The sequence below is a fragment of the Mustela nivalis genome, assembly GCF_964662115.1.
Source record: "Mustela nivalis genome assembly, chromosome: 1".
NCBI lineage: Eukaryota > Metazoa > Chordata > Mammalia > Carnivora > Mustelidae > Mustela > Mustela nivalis.
In genome coordinates, this window is record NC_139020.1 from 203,272,652 (window position 1) to 203,296,002 (window position 23,351).

General features: G+C 51.5%; 1 protein-coding gene across 6 annotated transcripts in view; it reads right to left on the reverse strand.

Moving 5' to 3' along the window:
* The window catches only part of NWD1 (NACHT and WD repeat domain containing 1), a 63,186-nt gene that overhangs the window by 34,605 nt on the left and 5,230 nt on the right, over nt 1-23,351 (reverse strand). For 4 of the 6 annotated variants that reach the window (XM_082707989.1, XM_082707993.1, XM_082707991.1 and 1 more), the window contains 9 exons: nt 22,114-22,199; nt 19,792-19,908; nt 18,029-18,124; nt 15,032-15,329; nt 8,016-9,288; nt 3,519-3,722; nt 2,579-2,738; nt 1,840-1,957; nt 1,014-1,172 (listed from right to left, as the gene is read on the reverse strand). In XM_082707989.1, coding sequence (XP_082564115.1) covers nt 1,014-1,172; nt 1,840-1,957; nt 2,579-2,738; nt 3,519-3,722; nt 8,016-9,288; nt 15,032-15,329; nt 18,029-18,124; nt 19,792-19,908; nt 22,114-22,199 — 2,511 coding nt within the window. Of the gene's footprint in view, nt 1-1,013; nt 1,173-1,839; nt 1,958-2,578; nt 2,739-3,518; nt 3,723-8,015; nt 9,289-15,031; nt 15,330-18,028; nt 18,125-19,791; nt 19,909-22,113; nt 22,200-23,351 lie in introns of those variants that run through there. The other 2 variants (XM_082707990.1, XM_082707994.1) reach the window with 2 other exon arrangements.

Below are 23,351 nucleotides of genomic sequence, written 5' to 3' on the forward strand. Positions count from 1 at the left end.
TAACACAACACTATTCAGCTTCACAAATAAAGGAAATATAACAAGGATGTACCTTGAGGACATCATGGTGAGTGAAAGAAGCCAGTCCCAGAAGGGCAGACATTGTGGGTCCCCTGATAGGAGGTCCCTATGGTGGTCGGATTCATCGAGACAGAAAATTGGAATGGCGGGTGCCAGGGACTGGGGGTGGGGGTGGGGAGTTGGTGTTTCATGGGGACAGTCTCGATGGTTTGTGAAGATGGAAGATCTCTGGGCGGGGTGGGGGTTTGGGGGTGGGGGGGTGGGCGGGGGATGGTGGTGATGTTTGCACAACAGGGAGCATGTGCTTAATACCACTGAGCTCTACACTTAAAAATGATTATGTTGCTAAATGTGACGTTCTGTGTATTTTACCACAATTAAAAGATGAAGATAAAGACAGACCAACAAAACACGGTCCTGGGCAAAGCATCAGAGATTCTTCAAGTTCTAGGGCAGAAGGTGGGCCAAGCCCAGCCCGATGGCTGGCCCCTAGAGCTAAGGATGGTTTTTATAGATCAATATTTGCAATGGACAGAATGGCAGGAAACACCGACTTTGAACCCCAATGAAGCAAAATGTTTTCTTCCGGAGCAAATCTGCCCCCTTCCTTCTCTTGAGTGGACTCATGTTACAAAAAATTATGTTCAATTATTATGATTGTATTTTGAATATTATCAATTTTAAAAAGTCACAGGAACGTGATTTCTCTCTTGTTCTATTAAGTACTGACATAATTTCCTTGATTTTGGCCTGAGATTTTCCTATCTGGGCCTTTCTAGAAAAAGGTACCATGCCAGGGAAGGGGATGGACACACTTTGGTAGTGCTTATTCCAAAGCTCTGCCAGGTTCATTTCAAAAATCTAGACACCCCGCATGTGTAGAGATCAAAGATGTGCAGGTTAATGAAAATCCAGCTGGGGGCTCAGTGAGAAGAATGGACTTCTAGAAGTCAGTGCAGCCCACCCCCTCCGGCCAAGCCAACCCAACTCACCCATGCCTCGGAGCTCCACAGCCGGGCGGCACAGCTGGAGAGCATCCCGGACCAGGCTGACCTCGGGACAGTCCAGGTGAGGGCCATACAGGTCAAAGTCCTCCAACAGGCCCTCAATGCCCCCAGAGATGCCCCGGCAGGAAATCCAGTTCATGTTGCCTGTTTCGGGGAAAGGGGGCATTATGCGGACACATGCCTCCCTCTGGTTCACACTGGGAGGCGGGTTCACACCTGTCCATTTCTCTGGGGGTTCTCAGGCTCTGCACTGCCGACGTTATCAGCACCCCTGCCCTCCACCCATCCGATGCCTGTAGCGCCTCCTCAGGCATGATAAGCAACAACAGGAGCATTGCCAAGAGTCCCCAGGGTGTGGAATCCCCCTGAGTTGAGAATCTCAGGGAGAGGCAGATTGATAGCTAGACAGAAAGATGGAAAGACGGAGGGACAGATGGATGGGTACATAGGTAATGACAGATGGATAGATACAAATATAGATATGATATGATAATAGATATGATGATAGATTATGACAGACAGGGTCTCATTCTAAGACCACATTTCTCACCTCTGTACTATCAACTAGCACGAGATGCCAAAAAGCGCCCCGGCTCTCCCAGCTGTGACAACTAAAATGTCCCCAGACATTGTCAAGTGCCCCCTGCTGTTGGGAGTGGGGCACAGAATGACCCCTGGAGAGAACCACTATCTTAGGAGGGGCCGAGGATTCTGATTTTTTCCCTTTACCCTTTCCCAGGCTCCTGGAGGGGGGAGCAGAGCGGAGGGCTGGGACCCGCTCGCTGTTGTCCGCAATGGGTAGGAGCCTTACCCAGAACCTCCTGTTTCAGCTCTTCAGTGCGGCCTGAGTGGACCAGGTGATGGGGTAACTCCTTCAGCTTCCGCAGATTTGCCACCGTGTCTGAGAACCACAGGGGCTGAGGGGCTACCTGCAGGGGAGGAGGGGGCTGGCAGCCAGGCCGCAGTGGTGCAAGCTCACTCATGCACTCCCGAGATATAGGTCAAGCTGGCACACGCAGGGGACACTGGAGGGGATGGGGACACAATTCCAGACAGAAATGACTCACGCCCACCCCTGGCAGGGCCAGGGAAGAAGGAAGATCTTGGGACTCAGGGAATCCGAGGGGCATCGGAGCTGGGTCTCAGAGTTTAAATGGGAGTCTGTCTGGGGAACCAAGTTGGAAAACAGTGGTATTCCTGGGCAAGGGAATGGCATGTGCAAAGGTCCAGGGGCAGGAGATGCCAGGAGTTCAGGGCAGTTCTGTATGCTCCTGAATGTTGTGATTCTTTCCTACTCTGGAATACTGGGGGTGGGGGGCACAGTCCTCATCAGCTGCTCCCCATCCACCCCCATTATGCTCAGATGCTGAGGGGACATCCTGCTTTCTGGGGGAAGGAAAGGGAAGAAGGTCAGGAGCATTCTGGGTGGAAAAGAAGGAAAGAGCCAGGTAGTCATTGCCAGGTAGTCATTGCCAGGCAGCCTTGGTGTTGCTTGCACAGCAAGGTGGGGCCTGCTGGTAAAGAGCAGAGGTCCCAGACAGACACCTCACCTTACGGTCCAGGTTCAAGGGCTTCCCCACCAGCGGTAGAGTGATGAGTTTCTTGGTGCCCAGGCTCCAGGCTCCTGAGAAGAAGTCAGCCAAGACTCCATGCCTCTTGGCTCTCTCTGGCCTGGACAGGTAGCGCTCTTGGACCACCTCGGCCAGTTGCCTGAAGAAAGGGGACATGGGCTCATGGACCTGGGGGACGGGGTGAACTCAGAGGGGGCCACCAGCCTTCCAGGAAGCTGTTCCAAATGGAGGTCCCTCCTAAGCCACCTGACGGGTGTTCTCGGGCACCAGTGACCACCTTTCCTACTTGTTACCTAATAGTCATCTATAAATTGGCCCATCTTTCTTTCTTCCCCTTAAATACATTTAGTTTAAAAAGGAACATTTGGGTTCTTCAATAAGTCAAACTTAAAATAAGGTAGTATAAGACCCAACAACTTTACTCCTGGGTGTAGACCCCCCAAAATTAAAAAACAAAAAACAAAACAGATGTTCAAATGAAAATTTGTGCTCACGTTTTCTTGCAGCACTGATCACAAGCCCGAGGAACGACCCACGTGTCCGTCAATAGATAAACAAACATAATGAGGCCCATCTGTGCACTGGGATATTACTCAGCCACGGAAAGGAATGAAGCCCCGATTCATGCTAGAACAGGAATGAACCCTGGAAGCTTTATGCTGAGGAAAGCAGCCGGACGCTAATGGCCACATGCTGTGTGATTCCATCTATATGAAACGTCTAAAACAAGCAAATCTACGAAGACAGAGAGTGGATTCATGGGTGCCAGACAGGGGCTGTGGGCAGAGAGGTGAGGGGGCGGGGAGTGACTACTGATGATGAACAGGGGTAAAAGAAGGATCTGGAAAAAGGAGGAGCCCCGACGAGTGAGCCCCCACTCCCAGAAGCCCAGAGGGCCCTTCCACCATGTCGGACCCACCTGTGGGCGATGGCCAGGAGCGTGAAGCCGTCCACGGGCCGACGGGCCAAGCAGTGACCCAAGTCCCGGCGGAGCCTCACCCACATCAAGGGTGGGAAACGCAACAGCTCCTTGCTGGGTGGGGTCCAGTCCTGGTACACCGCCTGCAGGACCTCGTCATCCAGGGACAGGACGTCCTTCAGCTCTGCCTCTGAGAGCCCATGCCTGTGGGGAGGAGGGGTGGGCACTGGGACACACTGTGTCTCCTGAGGTCGGAGGGCGCAGACACCCAGGGACGGGGAGACGTGGCCAGCCACACAGCATCCTGCCCGTCCCCAAAGGGTCTGCCCTGAGGGTCAGCATTCAGACCCAGTTACAGCCATGCCCATCGAGTACATTCTTCCTGCTCTTTCCTTCAACACACACACCTGCAGAGCCGTGAATCAGCCTCTCCCCAGCCTCACCTGAGTCAGGCAGCTCAGGGAGGGAGACAGGAAGTAACTTAGAAAAATAATGCAGATGCCAACTGTGCCCACCCCAGCCTCACCCGTGTTTCCAGGCCCCAGAAAGGACAGAGCGAGAGAAGGGAAGCAGACCTAAAGGGGAGGGGTGGTGACGTTTCGGTGCTGGATCGCAAGGGACTTCTTAAAACCTAAGAGCATCGGACTGGAAACACTGGATTTGCCTGCATCTTTCATCCGGATGGACCACAATCGTAGCGCCCTTCGGGGCAGGGGAGGGAGGGAGGCTGGCTTCTGTGGGCAACCTGCGTATGGTGTTCAACTCTGACGTGGACGGGAATCTTCATTTTGATCGGAAGACCCGCCACCGACATTTAGAACATCTGCTCTCACTGCTTTCTAGTGTATAACGCGGTGGGTGCCCCCCAGGGGCTCTTCTGTGACATCAGTCATCTTGGACGATCCCAGCTATAATATCACGGTTTTCTCCAAACCGGAATTCCTGGGAACCACCTGCCAGCACCCCTGTGTGGTCCTGTGCCTCCTCAAAAACCCCCTCCTTCGGGATAGAATTCTTTCCTGCTCTTCGACACACCCTCGGCACAAATCAAGCTTGGGTCCCCTCCTTTCCCGCTCAGGTTCAGTGACTCGTCCATCCCACCGGCTGCAGGTGGAACAATCCAGCAGGCTTGCGGGAGGAAGCCCAGGAAGCTGAAGTCCCACAATTCCCCGGCATCGGGGCTCTGTACAGGGCCCTCTAGGGAGGAGCCAGGCCAGTCCATTCATTCTCAGAGAAGCAGATGCCGGGTCTCGGGAGGTCAATGGCTCATCAGACCTTTGGCAGGTTTGTTTAGACATTATTCATGGAGTGGCGTCTCCGTGTGCGTCTCCGTGCAAGTCACTGTGCGGACTCCTGAGGGACAGAGAGGTAGACCCCTGTGAAGCTTATCTTCTCATCCGCAGAGGCAGGCAGGAAATAACAGAAGAAGAGCACGAAGAAGCCAGGTGATATCAACGACGAGGAAGAAGATAAACCACCTCCCACGGAAAAGAGCTACAAGGTCGGGGGGAGGGAGCTGGAGAGAGACAGTTCTTGGAAGATGTGAGTCCCTCCGAGAAGGTGTCACCGCCGCTGGGACTGGGTGGGAGGGAAGGGACCAGCATGAGATCTGGGGCCGGGGAGCTCCCAGCACGGGGTAGAAGGCAGCCAGGTCCAGTCGGGCTTGGTAAGGAGGCTGGATACTTTTCTCAGAGTGATGGATGTCACTGGATGGCTTAATCAGGTCAGAAACCGAGTCAGATTTATGATTTTAAAATCTCACTCCAGACAGGTGTTCCGACCACAGCTTGTACACACATCTTCAGAGCAACATCATTCACAATAGCCAAAAGGTGGCAACAGTCCAAACGTCCATGAACAGATGCGCGGATAAACCAAACCCTCTGCTATGGACTGAGTATGTGTCTCCCCCCAAATCCACAGGCTGAAGTCCTGATCCCTAAGGTGATGGTGTCAGGAGGTAGGGCCTTTGGGGGGTGGTTAGGTCATCAAAGTGGAATCTCATGGGTGGGCTTAGTACCCCGGGGAGCTTCCTTATCCCTTCTGTCATGTGAGGACACAGCAAAGATGCCCATTTATGAACAAGGGAGCGAGCTTTCACCAGACACTGTATTTGCCAGCACCTTGACCTTGGACTCCCTAGCCTTCCAGAGAGATAAATTGTGTATAAGCACCCGCCCCATACACTCTATGGTGTTTTTGTTACAGCAGCTCAAATGGACTAAGGCAGGGGTGTATCCATACAATGGAATGTTCTTTGGCCGCAGAAAGAAACAAAGTCGGGACACACAGTGCAACACAGATCAGCCTGGCAAACAGTAGCTAAGTGAAAGAGATCCGTCATAAAATACAGCACAGTGTATGATAAACTTGAAACGTTTAGAGCAGGATCCAAAAAGCCACAAAGTAGGTTAATGGTTGCCAGGCGCTGGATAGAGAAGCAGGGGACAGCGCAAGGCACGCTCCTCCCCTCAGCCTCCTGTACCGCTGACATTTGGGGTCGGATCACCCTTCGCAGTGGGGACCATTCTGTGCATTGTAGGGCTTTTAGCAGCATCCCTGGTCTCTGCTCACTAGATGCCAGCAGCATCACCCCCAAGCTGCAACAACTGAAAATGTCCCTGGACCTGGCCAAGTGACCCCTGGGCGCAGACCCTCCCCAGGCAAGAACCACTGGCCTAGAAGGACTCAGACCTGCCCCGAGAGCTGGGGCACCATCCCAGTGCACAGACTGCGTGGGGACGCATGATGTCTTTCCTGGAACCTGAGGTACCTCACCACCCCTGCATGGTCCCTCCCTAAACCACCTGCCATGCCGGTCCCTGGGATGGCTGCTCAAACACCCTGCAAGGCCCTCGGCTTTACTCATTGGACCAGACGTAGGACCAAGGGGGTCGATTATTTGTGTCTCTCTAGATTTTGGAATCAGTAATCAAGAAGGATCCAGTAGGATGGTGCCAGGTCTCTGAAATGGCAGTTAATGATGCCAGTAGAAGCTTGAGGCAAGTAGAACAAAGGAAGAGTCCAGAACTGAAGCCAATGGGCAGAGAGGACCCAGAGGGCCAGAGGATGAGAAACTGTCCTGATTCTCATGGCTTTCTGGTTCCCATGACAACCCACCTCCTCCATGTGGATTGCATCGGGGTTGGCCTGAAGGTCCACCCCTTCCCCCTGGAACATTCCACAGTCCGTCTTTGTAATCTTAAAAAACTCAGGCCCAGCCTTTCCTCTGGGGGCACCGGTCACAAAATCTAGGCTATGGCGTCCGATCTGGGGTATGCCGCCCTGGAGTTAGCAGTTGGGTGGGTGGTCCTGGATTCCCTGAGCTCTTCCCATGGTCTTGACACAAAGCCCTTACTTCTTACACACTAGCATGTCTGTGCCTGACAAAAAGAAACAAAAAGCCACTCTCCCTGGTCTGATCACCACCATCTTGATTGACACAGGGCAGAGGACAAAGGTCTGGAAGAAAAACCTGCCCGTGAAACCGGAACGAGGCAAAACCAGCTAGCCCAGCATTTCTGATGATGGGCTTGAGTGCTGGTTCTGCAGCGGTGTGTCTGCGAATTGGCCTCCATCCCACCCTCTTGGGGGGCCAGAGTCTGGCTGCTGGGTGTGTGATGGACCCACTCCTCTGTCCTGCTCCTTATTTCTCACTCATCTCTGTCCCTCCCCACCATCTCTGAGCGGTAGCTCCCCACGATCATGATGTCACAGTGCGCCACCCTGAGACTTTCTCTGGGCTGAGCAGCGGGTCTAAGTATTCAGTCCTTCAAGCTCTAGAAACACACTGAAGTTGGATTTTCCTATTTGCTTTTTTGCTGATTCCCACGCGACAAGATTGGGATGAAGTGTAGATGTGCGCTGGTGGACAATCCTTCAGAGGATGTGGCTTTAAAAGGGTTTTTCTGAGCTCTCCCCATAGGATGGCATATTAAATACAGAGCGGAGCTGGCAGATTTACAACAGGGGAAAAAAAAAAATCCGTGCCCGAGAAGGGCTGAGCGTCACTCAGGTTCAACCCAAATGTGATCACGAGGAAATATCAGACCAAGCCCGACGGAGGGGCACTCTACAAACTGCCCCCAGCCCGGGTGAAGGTGACCTTGTCTGAGAACCTTCTTGAGAGGGGCAGTCAGCACATGTGGAGCTCCTGCTGGAGTACCGCGGGCCCTGAGCCGGGGAGTGGCGTCCTTACAAGAGGAAATGGAGACAGGAAGGCCCGCAGGGAGGAGGAGGCCACAGGACGGGCAGAGGCAGGGGCGGGAGGGGTGTGTCTCCTGGCCAAGGGTTGCTGGCAACGCCAGAAATGAAGAGAAAAGCCTAGACCCGCGTCCCCTCTGGCGCCTTCAGAGGGAGTGTGGCCCCGCCGACGCCGCGACTTCAGACTCTGGCCTCCAGGACTATGAGAGAGGACGTTTCTGTCCCGGGGCCCTGAGGGGCAAGCGCACGCATTCTGTCCCAGTTATAAAGAGGGTGTGGACAACAGAGACTTACCGGGAAGAAGCGAGGTAGCCCAGCACGTGGGCCACCAGGAGCTGCCCGTGCGTCTGCTCCAGGCGGGCGCACAGCTGGTGCATGGCTTCCTCCGCCGTGGAGCCCAGGGGGGCCGGGACGGTGAAGGAGGCCCATTTCCGGGCCTCCTCGAAGGCCAGCCGCAGCCGCCCTGGGTGGCCACACTCTGGGAGGCTGGCCCAGACCAGCTCCCTCTGCTCCGGGCTCAGCGTCCTCCTCGAGGCTGCCAGCAGGGTCTGGATCATCTCTTGCCCTTGGTTTCCAGAGAGGGGTTTCACCTCCCAGAAGGCCTCTGCGTCTGTCAGTGTCCGTCGCAGGGTGTCTAGAACCCCCTGCTGCCCCGAGCAGGCTGAGAGGATGAGGTGAACCCTCGGCGGGCATGTAGGGGGCAGCCAGGGGACCCTCCGGGCCCGGCAGATGGAATCCATGTCATCCATGGAGTCCAGCAGGATCACCAGGGACTCAAAGTTTCGGCGGGAGACAGTGTGGAGGAGGGTGTGGAAAAGCTGCACCACCCTGGCATGGGCCTCCAGGACCTGGGCCGGGGGCAGGGGCAGCCCGTAGGCCAGGCAGAGCTGGAAACAGAGGCTCGGGAGCAGGCCCCGGGCATCGGAGCTCATCTGTGACATCCCCAGAAGCCGCAGGACGGTCACCGTCTTGCGGCCAAGCAGTCCTGAAGTTTGCTCTGCCAGCTTGCACATCAGAGCGGTCTTCCCGATGCCTGGGGGTCCAAAAAGCACCAGGGGTGAGTGAGGATGGCCGTCGCTCTGCCGGAGCCGCTTCCCTAGCTGGGCCAGGAGCTCCTGGCGCCCGCAAAAGGTCCGGGTGGCCTCGGCGCTCAGCGCCATGTGGTGGCGGATCTCCTGGTAGAGCCACGCCAGCTCCTGCCGGCTGGCCTCCAGCTCCCGGAGGTGCTCGAGGACCTGGTGGTTAGCCCTGGCCACAAACTGCTCCCCCAGCTCCTTCAGGTACCGAGCATGAGTCTTGTTTTTGGGGTTCACCAGGTCTCGGCTCCATGGCAGGTGGTGGGTCTTGAGGACTCCAGGTTGGGTGTCAGCAATGCGTCCCTTGAGGCCACCGAGAAGGTTCTGGGCATCCATGTCCAGGCAGCCGTCTGCGAGCCGGTCCACCATCTTGAGGGCGCAGTCGTCCAGGATGTGCTTGTTGAGGTCTTGGATCTCTCTCAGGAAGACGGTCGCCCCCTGGTCTCCGTCCGTCAAGCTCAGCAGGCCCCGGTCTATCTCCCATTCGATGACTGAAAAAGTGGGGGGGGGGGGATGGGAAGAGAGTGTTGTCATCACTGTGTGCTCAGCGACCGGAATGAAGACACTTGAAAGACATATTTGGGAGGTAGGGACCCTAGTTCTCCCACTTAATGTGTTCTGGAGTCACCTCGGCATAACCACAGATGATATGCAAACAAATGCACTCAAGTGTGTTCCAATAAAACTTTATTAACAAAAACATGCAGTGGGCCGGATTTGGCCAGAGGACTACAGTTTGCCAGAGTCTCCTGGGGGTGGGGGGTGGTGCTCAAAAAACCCACACGGCTGGGCTCTGCCTCCAGGAGTTCTGATTCAGCAAGTGTGTGTGGGGCCAATGAGTTTGCATTTCCAAAAACTCCTCAGGTGATGCTGAGGCTTCTGGTCCAGGGACTGGTCCAAGAATAGCCCTGATTTAGCTATTATTAATCAAAGAGACCTTGGTATAGGCAGCACAGAGGTCGTATGTGAGAAGCCCCATCATAAAACATATCATCAAATTCAAAAAGTTAAATACGGAGTTTCCATAGGAATTCCACTCTAGGTATGGACCCCAAAGAGCTGAAAACATAGGCAAACAGTTATGTGTGGACCCAAATTCACAGCAGTACAATCCATGGTAGCCCAGAGATGGAAACAACCCAACAGTCCCTCAAATGATGAGCGGATAAACACAATGTGATCTATTCCTTACGAGTGACTAGTACTCAGCCATAAAAAGGAAAGTAGCCTTGATTCATGCTACAGCATACATGAACCTTGGAAACATCGTGCTGAATGAAAGAAGCCAGACATAGGAGGCCCCACCCTCTCTGGTTCCATGTACATGAAACGTTTAGAACAGGCAAAGCCATAGAGACAGAATGCAGACTGGTAGTTGCGGGCGGCTGGGGGAAAGGGAGGGAGAGTGGCCGTTAATGAATCCAGAAATTCTCTGGGGGTGATGGAAAGGTTCTGGAACTAGATAGAGGTAGTGATTGCACCACATCGTAAATGCATGAAATGCCACCGAAGCATTTATTTTAAAATGGTTAATTGCATGTCATGTGAATTTCACTTCAATTAAAAAAAAAAATCCAGTGTTGTCGGTTTTGGGTGCCTCCGTCATCACACATTCCTTCAACAAACATTTACTGAGCCCCCACTTGTGCCAGTCTCTACTCTCCATACTGGGGCATCTAGCAGTGAGAAAAATGCCCAAAGGTCCCTGTTGCCTTTGTGGAGTGGTTGTTCGGGTCTTAGTGAATAAATGGACAGACAGCAGAAGAGAGTATCTGCCTGTCCTGGGCAGAGTAGGGCAAGCAGGGCATTTGAGGCCACGGAAAGTTGCTTCGAAGGCATGGGGGCCAGGGAGAAAGTTTTTTTTTTTTTTTTAAGATTTTATTTATTTATTTGACAGAGATCACAAGTGGGGAGAGAGGCAGGCAGAAGGCAGGGGAGGAAGCAGGCTCCCCACTGAGCAGAGAGCCTGACACGGGGCTCGATCCCAAGACTCTGGGATCATGACCTGAGCTGAAGGCAGAGGCTTTATCCCACTGAGCCACCCAGGCACTCCCAAGGAGAAAGTTTTTAATGAGCCCAGAGGCTGAGAGCAAAGATCAGCACACTTTTCTGCAAAAGGTCAGATAGTGAATATTTTAGGTGTGCCAGGTCAAATGGTCTCCGTTACAGCTTTTCAACTCTGCTGCTGTAGCGTGGAAACAGCCATAGACAACATGCAAACTAATATGTGGAGTGTGTTCCAATAAAACTTTATTTATGAAAACAAGCAGTGGGCCGAATTTTGCCTTTGGGCCCTGGTGGGCTGACCCCTGTCCCAAAGCATGAAGCGGCTGCCCTGAGGACCTGTATTTTCCAGAGCAGACACTGATTTCTCCTTGGAGGCCACTGTTTTGAAATAGCAGCCAGACCTGAGGAGTTATTTTTTAAGCTGCCCTGGGCTCAGCAGAGGCTCCCAGGTCTCTGGAGCTGAGTGAGTCAGGCTCCCTCGGAGACAGGATTTGGTCTCAGAGCCAGAGATAAGGGCCACTGAAAAGCCTTCCTTGGAGTGACACCACACCCCTCTCAGGCCCTTGGATGGAAATCAGGGATAAAGGCAACTAAGAGTCCTGACTTAGGATCCTTCTAGAACACAGCTTGGCATTATTCAATGCAAGACTATCTACTCCGCCCCTGTGACCAAGGTCACAGGTCTATCTGACCTTGGTCAAATCACTGCATCTCTCTGAGCCAGTTTACTCTCCCGTAACTTGGGTATCCTAGCTTAACCATTTTTTGTTTTGTTTTCAAGATTTTATTTATTTGTCAGAGAGAGAGAGAGAGCACAAGCAAGGGGAGCAGCGTGTAGAGGGAGAAGCAAGCTCCCTGCTGAGCAAAGAGCCCGGTGCTGGGACTTGATCCCAGAACCCCGGGATCATGACCCGACCCGAAGGCAGATGCCCAGCCGACTCAGACACCCAGGGTCCCTGTCCTAGTTTAACCTTGATGAGACAGCTGGCAGGATCTATGAAACGGTGCTTGTGGAAAGCTGAGCTTGATATGCGGAAGGAACAAAGCCAATCTCCAAAGGTTGCAGACTGTGTGATCCCATTCTATAACATCATGAAATAATAAATTATAGGGATGGAAACGGATTACTGGTTGCCAGGAGCTGGGGACAGAAGGGAGGGCCGGGTGTGACCCTAAAAGGGTAGTGGGGGAGTGTCTTTGCAGTGAGGAAATAGCCCCATGTACGAACTGTGGCAGTTATCTGAAGCTACACAGGTGTGAAAATTGCACACATGCAAATGCGTGTTTGTAAAAGTGATGCTTTTTCTGGCTCAGTCCGTTAAGTGTCTGCCTTTGGCTCAGGTCATAATCCCAGGGTCCTGGGGTCGAGTCCCGCATCAGGCTCCCTGTTCCTTGGAGAACCTGCCTCTCCCTCTGCCTTTCTTTCTCTCCCTCTTATGAATAAATTAATAAGATCTTTAAAAAAAAAGTGATGCTTTGGTTGTCACAATGTCCACTTTTTGGTTGTACTATTGTACTTTAGTTTTGCAAGATGCTACCTTTGGGAGAAACCAGGTGAATGATACATGGAATTACTTCCTACCTTTTTTTTTTTTTTTTTTTTCCCTTGCAACTTCCTGTGACTCTCTATTTCCAAATAAAATGGCTGAAAAGAAGAAAATTGAAAATCGGACCTGGAGATAGGCTCTGAAGAAACTGTTGCTAGCATGGCTTTATGCTTTCTGCTACTTTTACAAGTTTCTGTTTGTTCTTTCAAGTGGGAATTCTTTTTGTTTAAATCTGTTTATTTTGAGAGAAAGAGAGGGAAAGAGCACAGGAGACGGGCAGAGGGAGAGAGAGGGAGAGAGAGGAGACGGGCAGAGGGAGAGAGAGGGAGAGAGAGAGAGAGAATCTCAAGCAGTCTCTGTGTTGAGTGCAGAGCCTGCATAGGGCTCGATTTCAAGACCTTGAGATCATGACCTGAGCTGTAATCACAAGTCGGATGCTTAACCGACTGTGCCACCCAGGCGCTGCTCAGGTAGGAATTCTTTTTTTTTTTTTTTTTAAAGATTTTATTTATTTATTTGACAGAGAGAAATCACAAGTAGACAGAGAGGCAGGCAGAGAGAGAGAGAGAGGGAAGCAGGCTCCCTGCTGAGCAGAGAGCCCGATGCGGGACTCGATCCCAGCACCCTGAGATCATGACCTGAGCCGAAGGCAGCGGCTTAACCCACTGAGCCACCCAGGCGCCCCTCAGGTAGGAGTTCTTAATGGGCTAAGTCTGATCGTATAGATCATGGCTGGGACTAGATCACAGGATAAGATCCCCACAGCAACTCCATGATGTACTACCTCGGACTGGTTCCATTTTACACATGAGGAAACTGAGGTTCTGAACCTGCCAGAAGTCAGTACAGCCAGGAAAGGGCAAGACTGACCAGCAAGTCCAGGTCCATCCCAAAGAACAGACCCCAGACGCTGACTCCAGTCCCAATGGCTGATATCGCCGTGAAAGCAATTAGCACAAGTCACAGAGCAAGATGTAACAACGTGGTAAGCACTTAATAAATGGGAGCCATTAACATTATTAGTCAGATAGACCCTGTATTCAAAATTGATATGTCACTCGTCGTCTTAACCCAAGTACTGGGTTAGCCTCTCCTGGGATGTCAGGTGGGCATCAGGTAACCCTGATGTGATGGGATACGGAAGGAACTTCACCTCCACGGTCTTCCTCCCGAAACGTACAGCCCCCTCCAAGCATGAGGGGAGAAAACACCAGACAAGCCCAGACTGAGGGACATTCTGCAAAGGTTGTGGCCAGCGCTCCTCACAATGGTCAAAGTCATGAAAAACAGGGAAAGGTTGAGACACTGTCACAGCGGAACCCGAGATGTGACAACTAAGCTTGTGTGAGAACCTGGACGGGATCCTGGGGCAGAAAAACATTAACGGGAAAACCCATGGACTCTCAGTAAAGGCTGGAGTCTAGTTACTCGTCATGGGCTGATGTTCATTTCTTACTTCCGGCAAATGCACTGTGGTCACATAGGATGTTAATTTCTCTGTGTGAAGAACATACAGAGACTCTGTACTTCGTGCAAATCTAAAATTAGCCTCAAATAAAAAGCTGATTTTTAAAAATTGATATGTCATGACTAGAATTAATATATATAATAGATAATAATCAACATATTTTAGTACAGTTGAAATCCTATTGGCATAAATTACTACATTGCATATCTTGAAACACATCAATATGTTTAGTATGTTCATAATATAAATCCATATATTTAATATGTGGACCAAATAAGTTCATGTTTTTAATATCTTTGGTAAGAGAAATTCATATGCTATAGTTTTGGTGCTATAAGTGGGCATATCTGATACTACCAAACCCGTGAGTGATCATGATCTGTTTCTTGCTGGCAGGAAGCAGTGGGGAAATGGCTTGACAATATTGCCATTTTTTTTTTAAAGATTGATTGATTTTAGAAAGAGAGAGAGAGAGAACATGAGCTGGCGGAGGGACAGAGGGAGAAAAGCAGGCTCCACGCTCAGCACGTAGCCCGACACGGGGTTTGATCTCAACACCTTGTGATCATGACCCCAGCCAGAACCAAGAGTCGGACGCTTAACCAGCTGAGCCATCCAAGCACCCTGGAAACACTGCATTTTTAGAAAAATCTTTCTGGTAGCCAGTGTGGGGGATTGAAGAACCAGAGGTTGAGGCCAGATGGGAGCTGGGTGATGGACTCTGGTCAAATCCCCATTCCCTACCTCAGGTGAAGGAGACCCCTTCTTGTGCCTCAGTTTCCAACTCTGAAGCAGGGGCAGGGAGCCTGAGGACTCAATGTCCCCAGCAGGGGCTGGCTCCCGGGCTGAACATAAGGTGACCCCTGTTCCAGTTTTTCCTGGACTATCTGGGTTTGACCCTAAAAGTCCCGGACAAACCAGGATAGTGGTCATCTTAGAAGCCTTCCCCCAGGGTCAGGAGTCTCCCAGGGAGAAGAGGAGAGGGAGCTGAAGGGGAAGAGAAAAGGAGGGTCCTACGAGACAGACAATTAACCGGGACATGGCTGAACTCTGGGATCAGGACAATACCCTCGTGCAGAACCAGGGACCCAGGAGCTGGGCTGGGCTAGCATTTACAGAAGGGCAGGCTATGGCATTTGGACAGTATGCGATGTGGGTATTCGAATGCTTGGCGCTTCCTGTGGACCCTGAGGGGGGTCCCGGCAGCCTCACCTGACCAGTGGTAGCGGACCCACTGCTCCTGGGTGATGAGGCCCAGCCTCCGAGCCTCCTGGGCTCCAGAGCGCAGCACAGAGGTCAGTGTGGCCTCCTCGGGCCCACGGGCCTCTGTGGCGCCTAGCGCCTGCAGCAGGTAGGTGGGCGGCACTGAGTTCTCGTCCCTCCGGAAGCGTCGAGCCACCAGCTCCAAGTCCCGTGGCCTGGAGGTCAGCTGGGTTCTCAGAGCTTCCCACTCCTTCTCCTCGATCAGCGTGGGAACTGGACAGGGGCCGTACTGGTCACCTAAGAGGGCCTGGCAGAGAGAGGGGGCACAGGTTCAAATCTTGGCTTGGGTGCTTAGCTCTATGACCCTCAGCGAGAGGTCCTGAGCCCCCAACATGCCACGTTGATGGGTACATTAAGAAGTTCAGGCTAGAGCCTCAGAGCACCTGCGTGTGAAGGTCCCTGAGAGCAAGGGACATCGGACAGGTGCATTTTGAATCTGATCATACCTAAGCATCAAGGAATCTTTTGCTGGGAAAACCCTTCATGGAAACCAAATGATGGGCCCCAAAGATAGCCAACCCTAATCCCTGGCCTCTGTGAACATACCTTATATGGAAAAGGGTTGTGATGGCTATTTTTAGGTGTCGGTTTCCCTGGGATGAGGGAAGCCCAGATCGCTGGTTGAGTATGCTTTCTGAATGCGCCTATGACAGTGTCTCTGGAGTGAGGCGGACGGCCCTCCCCGAGGCAGGGGACACCATCCAATCCCCAAAAGGACCCAAAAAACCAAACCCAAACCAAACCAAACCAAAATGAAAGTGAGGAACGATGAATTCCCTCTCTCTGCTTGAGCTGAGACATATGTGGTCACCCGCGCTTGGCCATCAGCGCTCTGGTTCTCGGTATTTGGGACTCAGGTCAGGACTTGCATCTCTAGCCCCCCGATTATCAGGCCCTATAACTGAATGGCACCTGCATTTTGGGTTCTCCAGCTTATAGACGGAAGATGGTGGAACTTCTTGGCCTCCATTAATGATGTGAGCCAATTCCTGTCACAAATCTCCTCTTATGTCTCTCTATAGATCCTCTGTTTTCTCTGAAGAACCATGACTAGCACCAAGGTCTTTGCAGATGTGTTTAAGTGAAGGATTTTGAGCTAGGGAGATTATCTTGTATTATTGGAACCCTAAATGCAACCCCAAGGTTCCTTAACAAGAGAAGGGCAGAGGAAGAGAAAAGCTACAGTTTCTCATATGTAGGCACTGGCTTGTCTCAGAAATAAAGCCACGGCAAGAGCTAAGGCCTCCATTGGCCCTCCTCAAATCTCATGCTATGATGTGGTCCCCAGGGGCAGGTAGGTCTCAAAGATACAGGGTGGACCCTGCTTTTATTTAGATTTAAGGACTGAGCTGAAGAATAAGACATGAGAAAAGATGCACCGGTCAGAGTGCTTTTCAGACAGAGGGGACAGCACATGCAAAGGTCCTGTGGCAGGAAGTGGTTCCAAAGAGCTAGAGCAGGAAAGCGGGGTGAGGGAGGGGCTTGAAGAGGGGGCAGTGGTAAAACATAAAGCCATCCCTGTGTTCACTTTGGCAGCACATATACTAAAATTGGAACAAAACAGAAGGTCGTCCCCGTGGGCAAGATTTTGTGGGGACTGGGGGTGATAAGGTCATAAGTATTGGTCTTTTTTTTTTTTTTTTTTTAAGATTCTAGTCTTAATGCTAAGAACCTAGGAGGCTGTCTCTCTGCCCCAACAGAAGATGCAAACTGGAATGCTAGAGAATTAGGCTAGAGGAGGTCTAGGACCCCGAGCCTGACGTCTTGAGTTTCATCATAAAATGGAAGTAATCACCCTTCCCCTCTTCACTGGCCTGTAGCAGAATATTCTAGGGGTGTGCACTGAGGAAACCTGGAGGCACGGAGCCTGTGATGATGGGAGGTTGAACACGAGGCCACTCTCTGGGGGCCTTTCTCAAAGGCGTCAGTCTTGGAGCAGTGAGGGAAGCTAGAGAAACCTGCCGACCACAAACCACAGATCTTAGGAGGGAGACAAGGTGGAAAGTGTTCCTGCCTGAGGCACCAGAGCAAGAAGAGAAGAGCTTGAAAGAACAAGGTCAGGAGCCATCAGGAGCAACTCTCTGGAGACGTTGGAGATGCAGGGGACCCAGGAGAGCCAGAACCTCTAAAGGAAGTCCCTGGGGAGCCGTCCTCTGCTACTCATGCTGCCTAATGACTTATTTACCAGAGAGACGCCTCTCCAAGGGCCGCAGCACAGCTCTGATCTCCACGGGAAGACCCCCCACTCGGAGCCACTGAAGGAGAAGGATGCCGTGACCATCGGGGGACAGAGGGGCGATGCCTGGTTCAAGAACAAAGCAGGAAGCTGGTAGAGGTCAGCCGCAGCCCAAGGAGCCCTTCTGGAAGGACAAGCAAGGTCCCTGGGCCAGTCGGGCCTGGGGGAAGCTCAGAGATCATCATCCTGTCCCCCATGCCACCTGGAAGCTGCGTTGTGCTTTTCACTGCCTGCAATTTGGGTTGCAAAATCGAATTCCTCCTGGAGTTCCTTTCTTCCCCATCGTCCATTTTTCTTTAGAAAGTTTCTTTTCTTCCTTTTTTTTTTTTTTTAAACTACAAAATGATCAATCGTTGGGCTCATTTGGAAAACTAAATTGGAAGGTTGGGTGGGTAAGGGAATGCACGAAGGAGGTACATAAGGAGGAGGGGAGAGCCCTCCAAACCCTAGGATGCCTTTGAAAGCAATAATAATTGAGGCAGAGGGGTTCAAAGGGCACCAACTTCCAGTTACGAGATAGACAAGGACTAGGGATGTAATGTACAACACGAGGACCACAGTGGACGCCACTGCACGTGTATTTGAAATCTCCTGAGAGTTCTCATCACAAGGAAAAAACCCATCTTTTCCTTTCTCTCTCTCTCTCTCTCTCTCTCCTTTTTTTTTTTTTTTTGTATCTATAGGAGATGATGGATATTAACTAAACTTACTGTGGTCGTCCTTTCATAACCCAAGTCAGTCGAATCATTAACCCTGCCCGTCGGAAACTTAACACGTTGCTGGGTGGCAAAAACATCTCCGTAAAACTGGGAGAAGAAAAAAAAAAAGCGATGCCAACAGACAAAGAAAAGCGTAGAGCAAAAGACTGAAAAAGGAAGCTTGAGTCTATCGATCGAACTTCACACATAATAAAGAAAGCTTCTCACACATGTTGGTACTTAGTTTCTTCAGGGGCGTCTTATCTCTAAGGTCGCACTAGAACCTTCGGCAGCGCCAAAAGGGTGCCCATCTGTGTCGTCCAATGTGGTGGCCAGTTGCCACATGGGGTTACGAAGCCATTGCGACATGGCTGGTGGGACTGAGGAACTTAAGTCTGAATCCTACTTGATCTTCATTTATCTACATCTAAATTTGCCTCGTGTGCTTTGTGGCTTAGCCAAGGCGTTTCAGAAGCCAAGCAGCCCTCACATACTTCTCTTTATTTCCCTAGAAAGCAGCTTTTATAATGGGGACCACTCCTACACTCTCCTTTGTCTCCTGGAGAGGTTCCGGGGGTAGTTTTCTTTTTATTCAGAACTCCTCGGGGCGCCTGGGTGGCTCAGTGGGTTAAGCCGCTGCCTTCAGCTCAGGTCATGATCTCAGGGTCCTGGGATCGAGTCCCGCATTGGGCTCTCTGCTCGGAAGGGAGCCTGCTTCCTCCTCTCTCTCTGTCTGCCTCTCTGCCTACTTGTGATCTCTGTCAAATAAATAAATAAAATCTTTAAAAAAATTTATAAAAAAAAAAAAAACAAAACTCCTCAAAGCTTCTTTGTGACTAAGGTGTTTTGGGCAAAGATACTTTCCTAACTTTTCCCCTCTATACATTTTTAGGACAGAGGTCAGCAAACTTTTCCTGGGAAAGGTCAGATAACCAATCTTTCCAGCTTTGCAGACCAGGTAGCTTCTGCCACAACTACTCGGGTCTCTGCGTCTAGCTGGAAAGCAGCCATGGATGATATGTGAATGAAGGAGTGTGGTTGAGTGCCAACTAGCTTATTTACAAAAACAGGCAATGGGCCAGATTTGCCCCAAAGGCTGTAGTTTGCTGACCCCTGCTCAAGGGTTTATGAGCTCGAATGTCATAGTTCTTGGATGTATCTGGAACTTGTGGTGGAGTCAATCAGGACAGTGGAATAGCATTTGCCGATTGTAGCTCAAACCACTAATTGTGGGCTGGGAGGTGTTTTGGGGACGGAGAGGGTGCTGTTGGGGTGGGAAGAGAGAATGCCCTGGAACATGGAAAAACTGGTCCCACCTAGTGTCGGAGGAAGTTTGCCCTGACACAGGCTCTAGACAATGCCACAGAGGTTGCTCTCGACAGTATGAAGCAAATGGAAGAAAAGAATGCCCAACATCCCTATGCTTTTCCAAGATCCCCAAATTCCACACACATGAACTGGATGAGGTGGGAAAGCTAGGAGGGTGGGGTAGGTCCAAAGCAAATTCTAAGATTCCCTTGGGCTTCTACCCCCTGCCCTCCCACTTACTGGTTGCTCCCACTTGGCTGTTAATGTCTGGATCCCAGGTAGCTCGGTGGAAAATGAGTACTGTGATCGATTAGCAATGTCTGACATGGGCAGGCAAGGGAGATTAGGTACTATAGCAGAAATGCCACCCACATCCCTCCACTGATGGGTCTGGCTAGTGGGTAGGAGCCATGTATCGGGGCGGGAATGAGAAGTAAGCACCAATCCATTGCTCCCAAGAGACTCACGACAAAGGCAGGCCCTATGGATGTTTTCCGACACCGGTCGAGCTCCTCCAAGCAGAGTTCTGTGGTCATGTGGTCAGTGGCCTCCGAGCTCCGAATACCCCACCTCAGATCAACAACCTGAAGATTATAAGCGTGGGTATGTCAGGGAGGTGGCAGAATGGGTGATTTTTTTCAGTTCCCTTTGACAAAGGCATAAAGTTTCTTTCAGTAATTTTTTTTTAAAGATTTTATTTATTTATTTGACAGACAGAGATCACAAGTAGGCAGAGAGGCAGGCAGAGAGAGAGGGGGGTGGGAAGCAGGCTCCCTGGTGAGCAGAGAGCCCGCTGCAAGGCTCGATTCCAGGACTCTGGGATCATGACCTGAGCTGAAGGCAGAGGCTTTAACCCACTGAGCCACCCAGGTGCCTGCCCCTCTTTCAGTAATTTTTGACAGTCTCTCCCCAAAGGGGAGCTGTCCAAATTGAAAGAACTAGAATAAAGCCCATAACCCTGGGGTCATCACAAGAAAAACCACGAAAAACATCAGACAGACCCAGATGGGAGGCAATCCTGCAGGATGGCCAGTCAGCCCTCTCCGAGACTGCCAAGGTCATGAGCAACAAGAAAAGACTGTCTCAGCCCACAGGGAACCCCACAGCATCCCCTGAGCCCCGCTGGGTCTTGGACCACAGAAAGGACACAAAAGGAAGAATGGTGACATCTGAATGAGGCTGGTTCACAGCATCGTACCGATGTCCATTTCTTTTTCTTTTTTTAGATTTATTTAATTTATTTATTTGTGTGAGAGAGAGAGACAGCGCATAAGCAGGGGGAGCAGCGGGAAGAGCAGGCAAAGGGAGACACAGACTCCCCACTGAGCAGGGAGCCCGATGTGGGACTCAATCCCAGGACCCTGGGATCACAATCTGAGCTGAAGGCAGACGCCCAATGGACTGAGCCACCCAGGCACCCCCATTTCTTAGTTATGACAAATGTGGCCGATGATGTAAGATGTTCACAATAGGGGGAAAACTGGGTGCAGAACATATGGGAACTTTGGACTGCAGGCTACCTTCCAGTAAGTCTAAATCCGAAATAAAAAGTTAACTTTAAAACAACGTATAAAAAAACGTTGAAAGAACTTGGCCATATTCAAACTGTTCCTTTCTAAGGGAGGACATGTCCACACTTGTTCTCAGAGCTTTCTTTGCAAAGGAGGGCATTTAGTTTGGCCCAAATCAGACTTGGCAGCGTCTCCCTGGCAACCGCACACTGGTGGTCACTTTCGCCTGCTTGCCTGAGCGCCCCCCACCAACACCCCCAGCAGAACGGCTCAGTTCAGGTACCAAAGCTCGCGGAAAGCTGGGATAGGGAGGCAGGGGAAGGGAACTCAGAATGTCCCTTTCCTCCCTACATTCTTTTACCTAGAGGGAAAGACCCAGAAATTCCTAAGGAACTGGAACATGGTGATAGCAGCACCCTACTACTGAATGTGGCTGAATGGAGAGGGAGAGAGGGTCAGCACGGGGCTCGGGCCAGAGCCTTGGGCTCTGCGGGCCACCGCCTCCCATCTGTGCATTGAGGATGTTTATGCTGTTTGTCGCATAGCACCTGTGTGGACGTCAAAGGCACGAGCCTCGGTTCTCATATTTTCCTTTTCGGTGCCTCTGCCATTGAACTGTGTCTCACGATCGATGGCCGGCAGAGTCGGCTTCCCAGCACTGCTTCTTTCTCAGTAATACAGAAACTACGGTGGGTATAATCAAGGGGGCCTTTGATGGCGTGGCTCGCTGTCCTACAGGTCAAGGAGTCAGGGTCAACTGAAGCCAATGCTCCAAAGACGCTTTATTGGTTTCCGCATCAAAACGGGCAGGGGGCAACGCCCCACCTCCAGATTGGTGGGAGAGCAATGGGGGCCTCTGTCTGGGGACCGCGGTGACTGTGCCCGGCAGGTACACCACTAGCACTCCTGAAAAAGGCACATCGCACTTCCGTGTTCACCCCAAACACCCCACAGTCCTCTTAGACTCCCCTGGAAACTGTCCCAGCACGGGGAGAGCCAGGAGAGCAGGACAAACCAACAATGAAAGTCAGTTCAGTGGCGTGCCCAAGGCGTGGGGTCCGATGGTGGCCACTCCTAGAGCTCCCACACCTCCTGGGCTCCCCACAGTGCCAGTGCCTGTTATCCCTCCCCCTGCCTTTTTAGAGGACTTTCATCTCCATGGTGCATGGCCAGTGCAGAGCATCTCTGAGCTAAGGGTCCCATGTGACAATGTGGGTGGCCCGCCCTCGTCCCCTAATTTCAGGGCAGGGGACGCTGAGGCAGGGAGGAAGCTATTACCTCGAACATCAGCCCGTGCTTTTGGCAGAAGGTTTGCACTTCGGGGAAGGCCGTGCTCTGCAGAGCTTCTCTCTCCGCGTCCATATCTGCAAGAAACAGCACAGAGCATGTGAGCTGAGAGATCGCAGAACCCTTTCTTGCCCTCACAGCTCTGTTTTTGGCCTCCCTTGTCTCCACTAAGGGTGGGGCCCTGCGGGGCAAATGAAAAGATACAAAAACCACGAGGTAAACCAGAGAGGGACTTTCCTGGTGTTAGTACCAAAAATCCCACATCCCAGGAAACCCCTCAGTCCCAGCTAGCCCAGATGGTTGGTCAGTCTAGCTTAGGGTTGCCAGATAAAGTAGGGGATGCCCAGCTGAATTCTCGCTTCAGATCCTCAATGAAAGACTTGATAGCATAAGTATATCCCGTTCCATGTCCTATTTTGGACAAGTGTGCAGATCTGATCAGCCCAGCTGAATCTGCATTTCAGATAAAGGACAACTCATCTGTTAGCATAAGTATATCCCATGTCGTGAACTATTTGGGAATTACTTATACTAAAGGATTATTCATTGTTGATCTGAAATGCAAATTTAACTGTGTCTTGGTTTTTGCTGGTTTTTTTTTTTCCTTTTGCTAATTCTTGCAGCCCTACCTGGGGTAAACCTGGATTCTAAGACCTTTTGCACCACTGACTTCACTTTGTGGCCCAGTGCCAAGTGTTAGGCTATGCTCAGTTTCCCCCCCCTTTGTAATTGGGGATGATGCTTCTACTTTGCAGGGCTGCAAGCTCCCCACAGTCAAACACCTCTGCTTGTCTTGGTCATGGCTAAATTCTTAGCACTCAACACAGTTGCTTATAAGTGTTAGTTGGGGACAAGTAAAAGCACGTAGATAGATGTGGAAGAAATGTTCGTCTTCTCCCCCTGCTCAGGGGGAGGACGTCGGAGGGTACAGGAAAGGACTCCCAAAGCTGTTGGCACAAAGAAGCCATCCAGGCTCTGGGATAGGAGCTGATCGGGCTTCCAGTCTTGGCTGGGCCTCCTCCCCCCCGCCCCTCGCATGCCTGTCTAACGCATTCCGCGGGTTATTCACATCCGTTCATAAAGTGTCTGTTAGGAAGTTGCTTTACGCTCAGGACCTTGCTTAACCATCAGGGGCAGGAATTTTGTGAATTCACGTAGCCACTACGAGCAATTGAATCATCGGAACTGAACAACAGAAAAGGCGGAGATGGCAAATAAGCAGAGTGCAT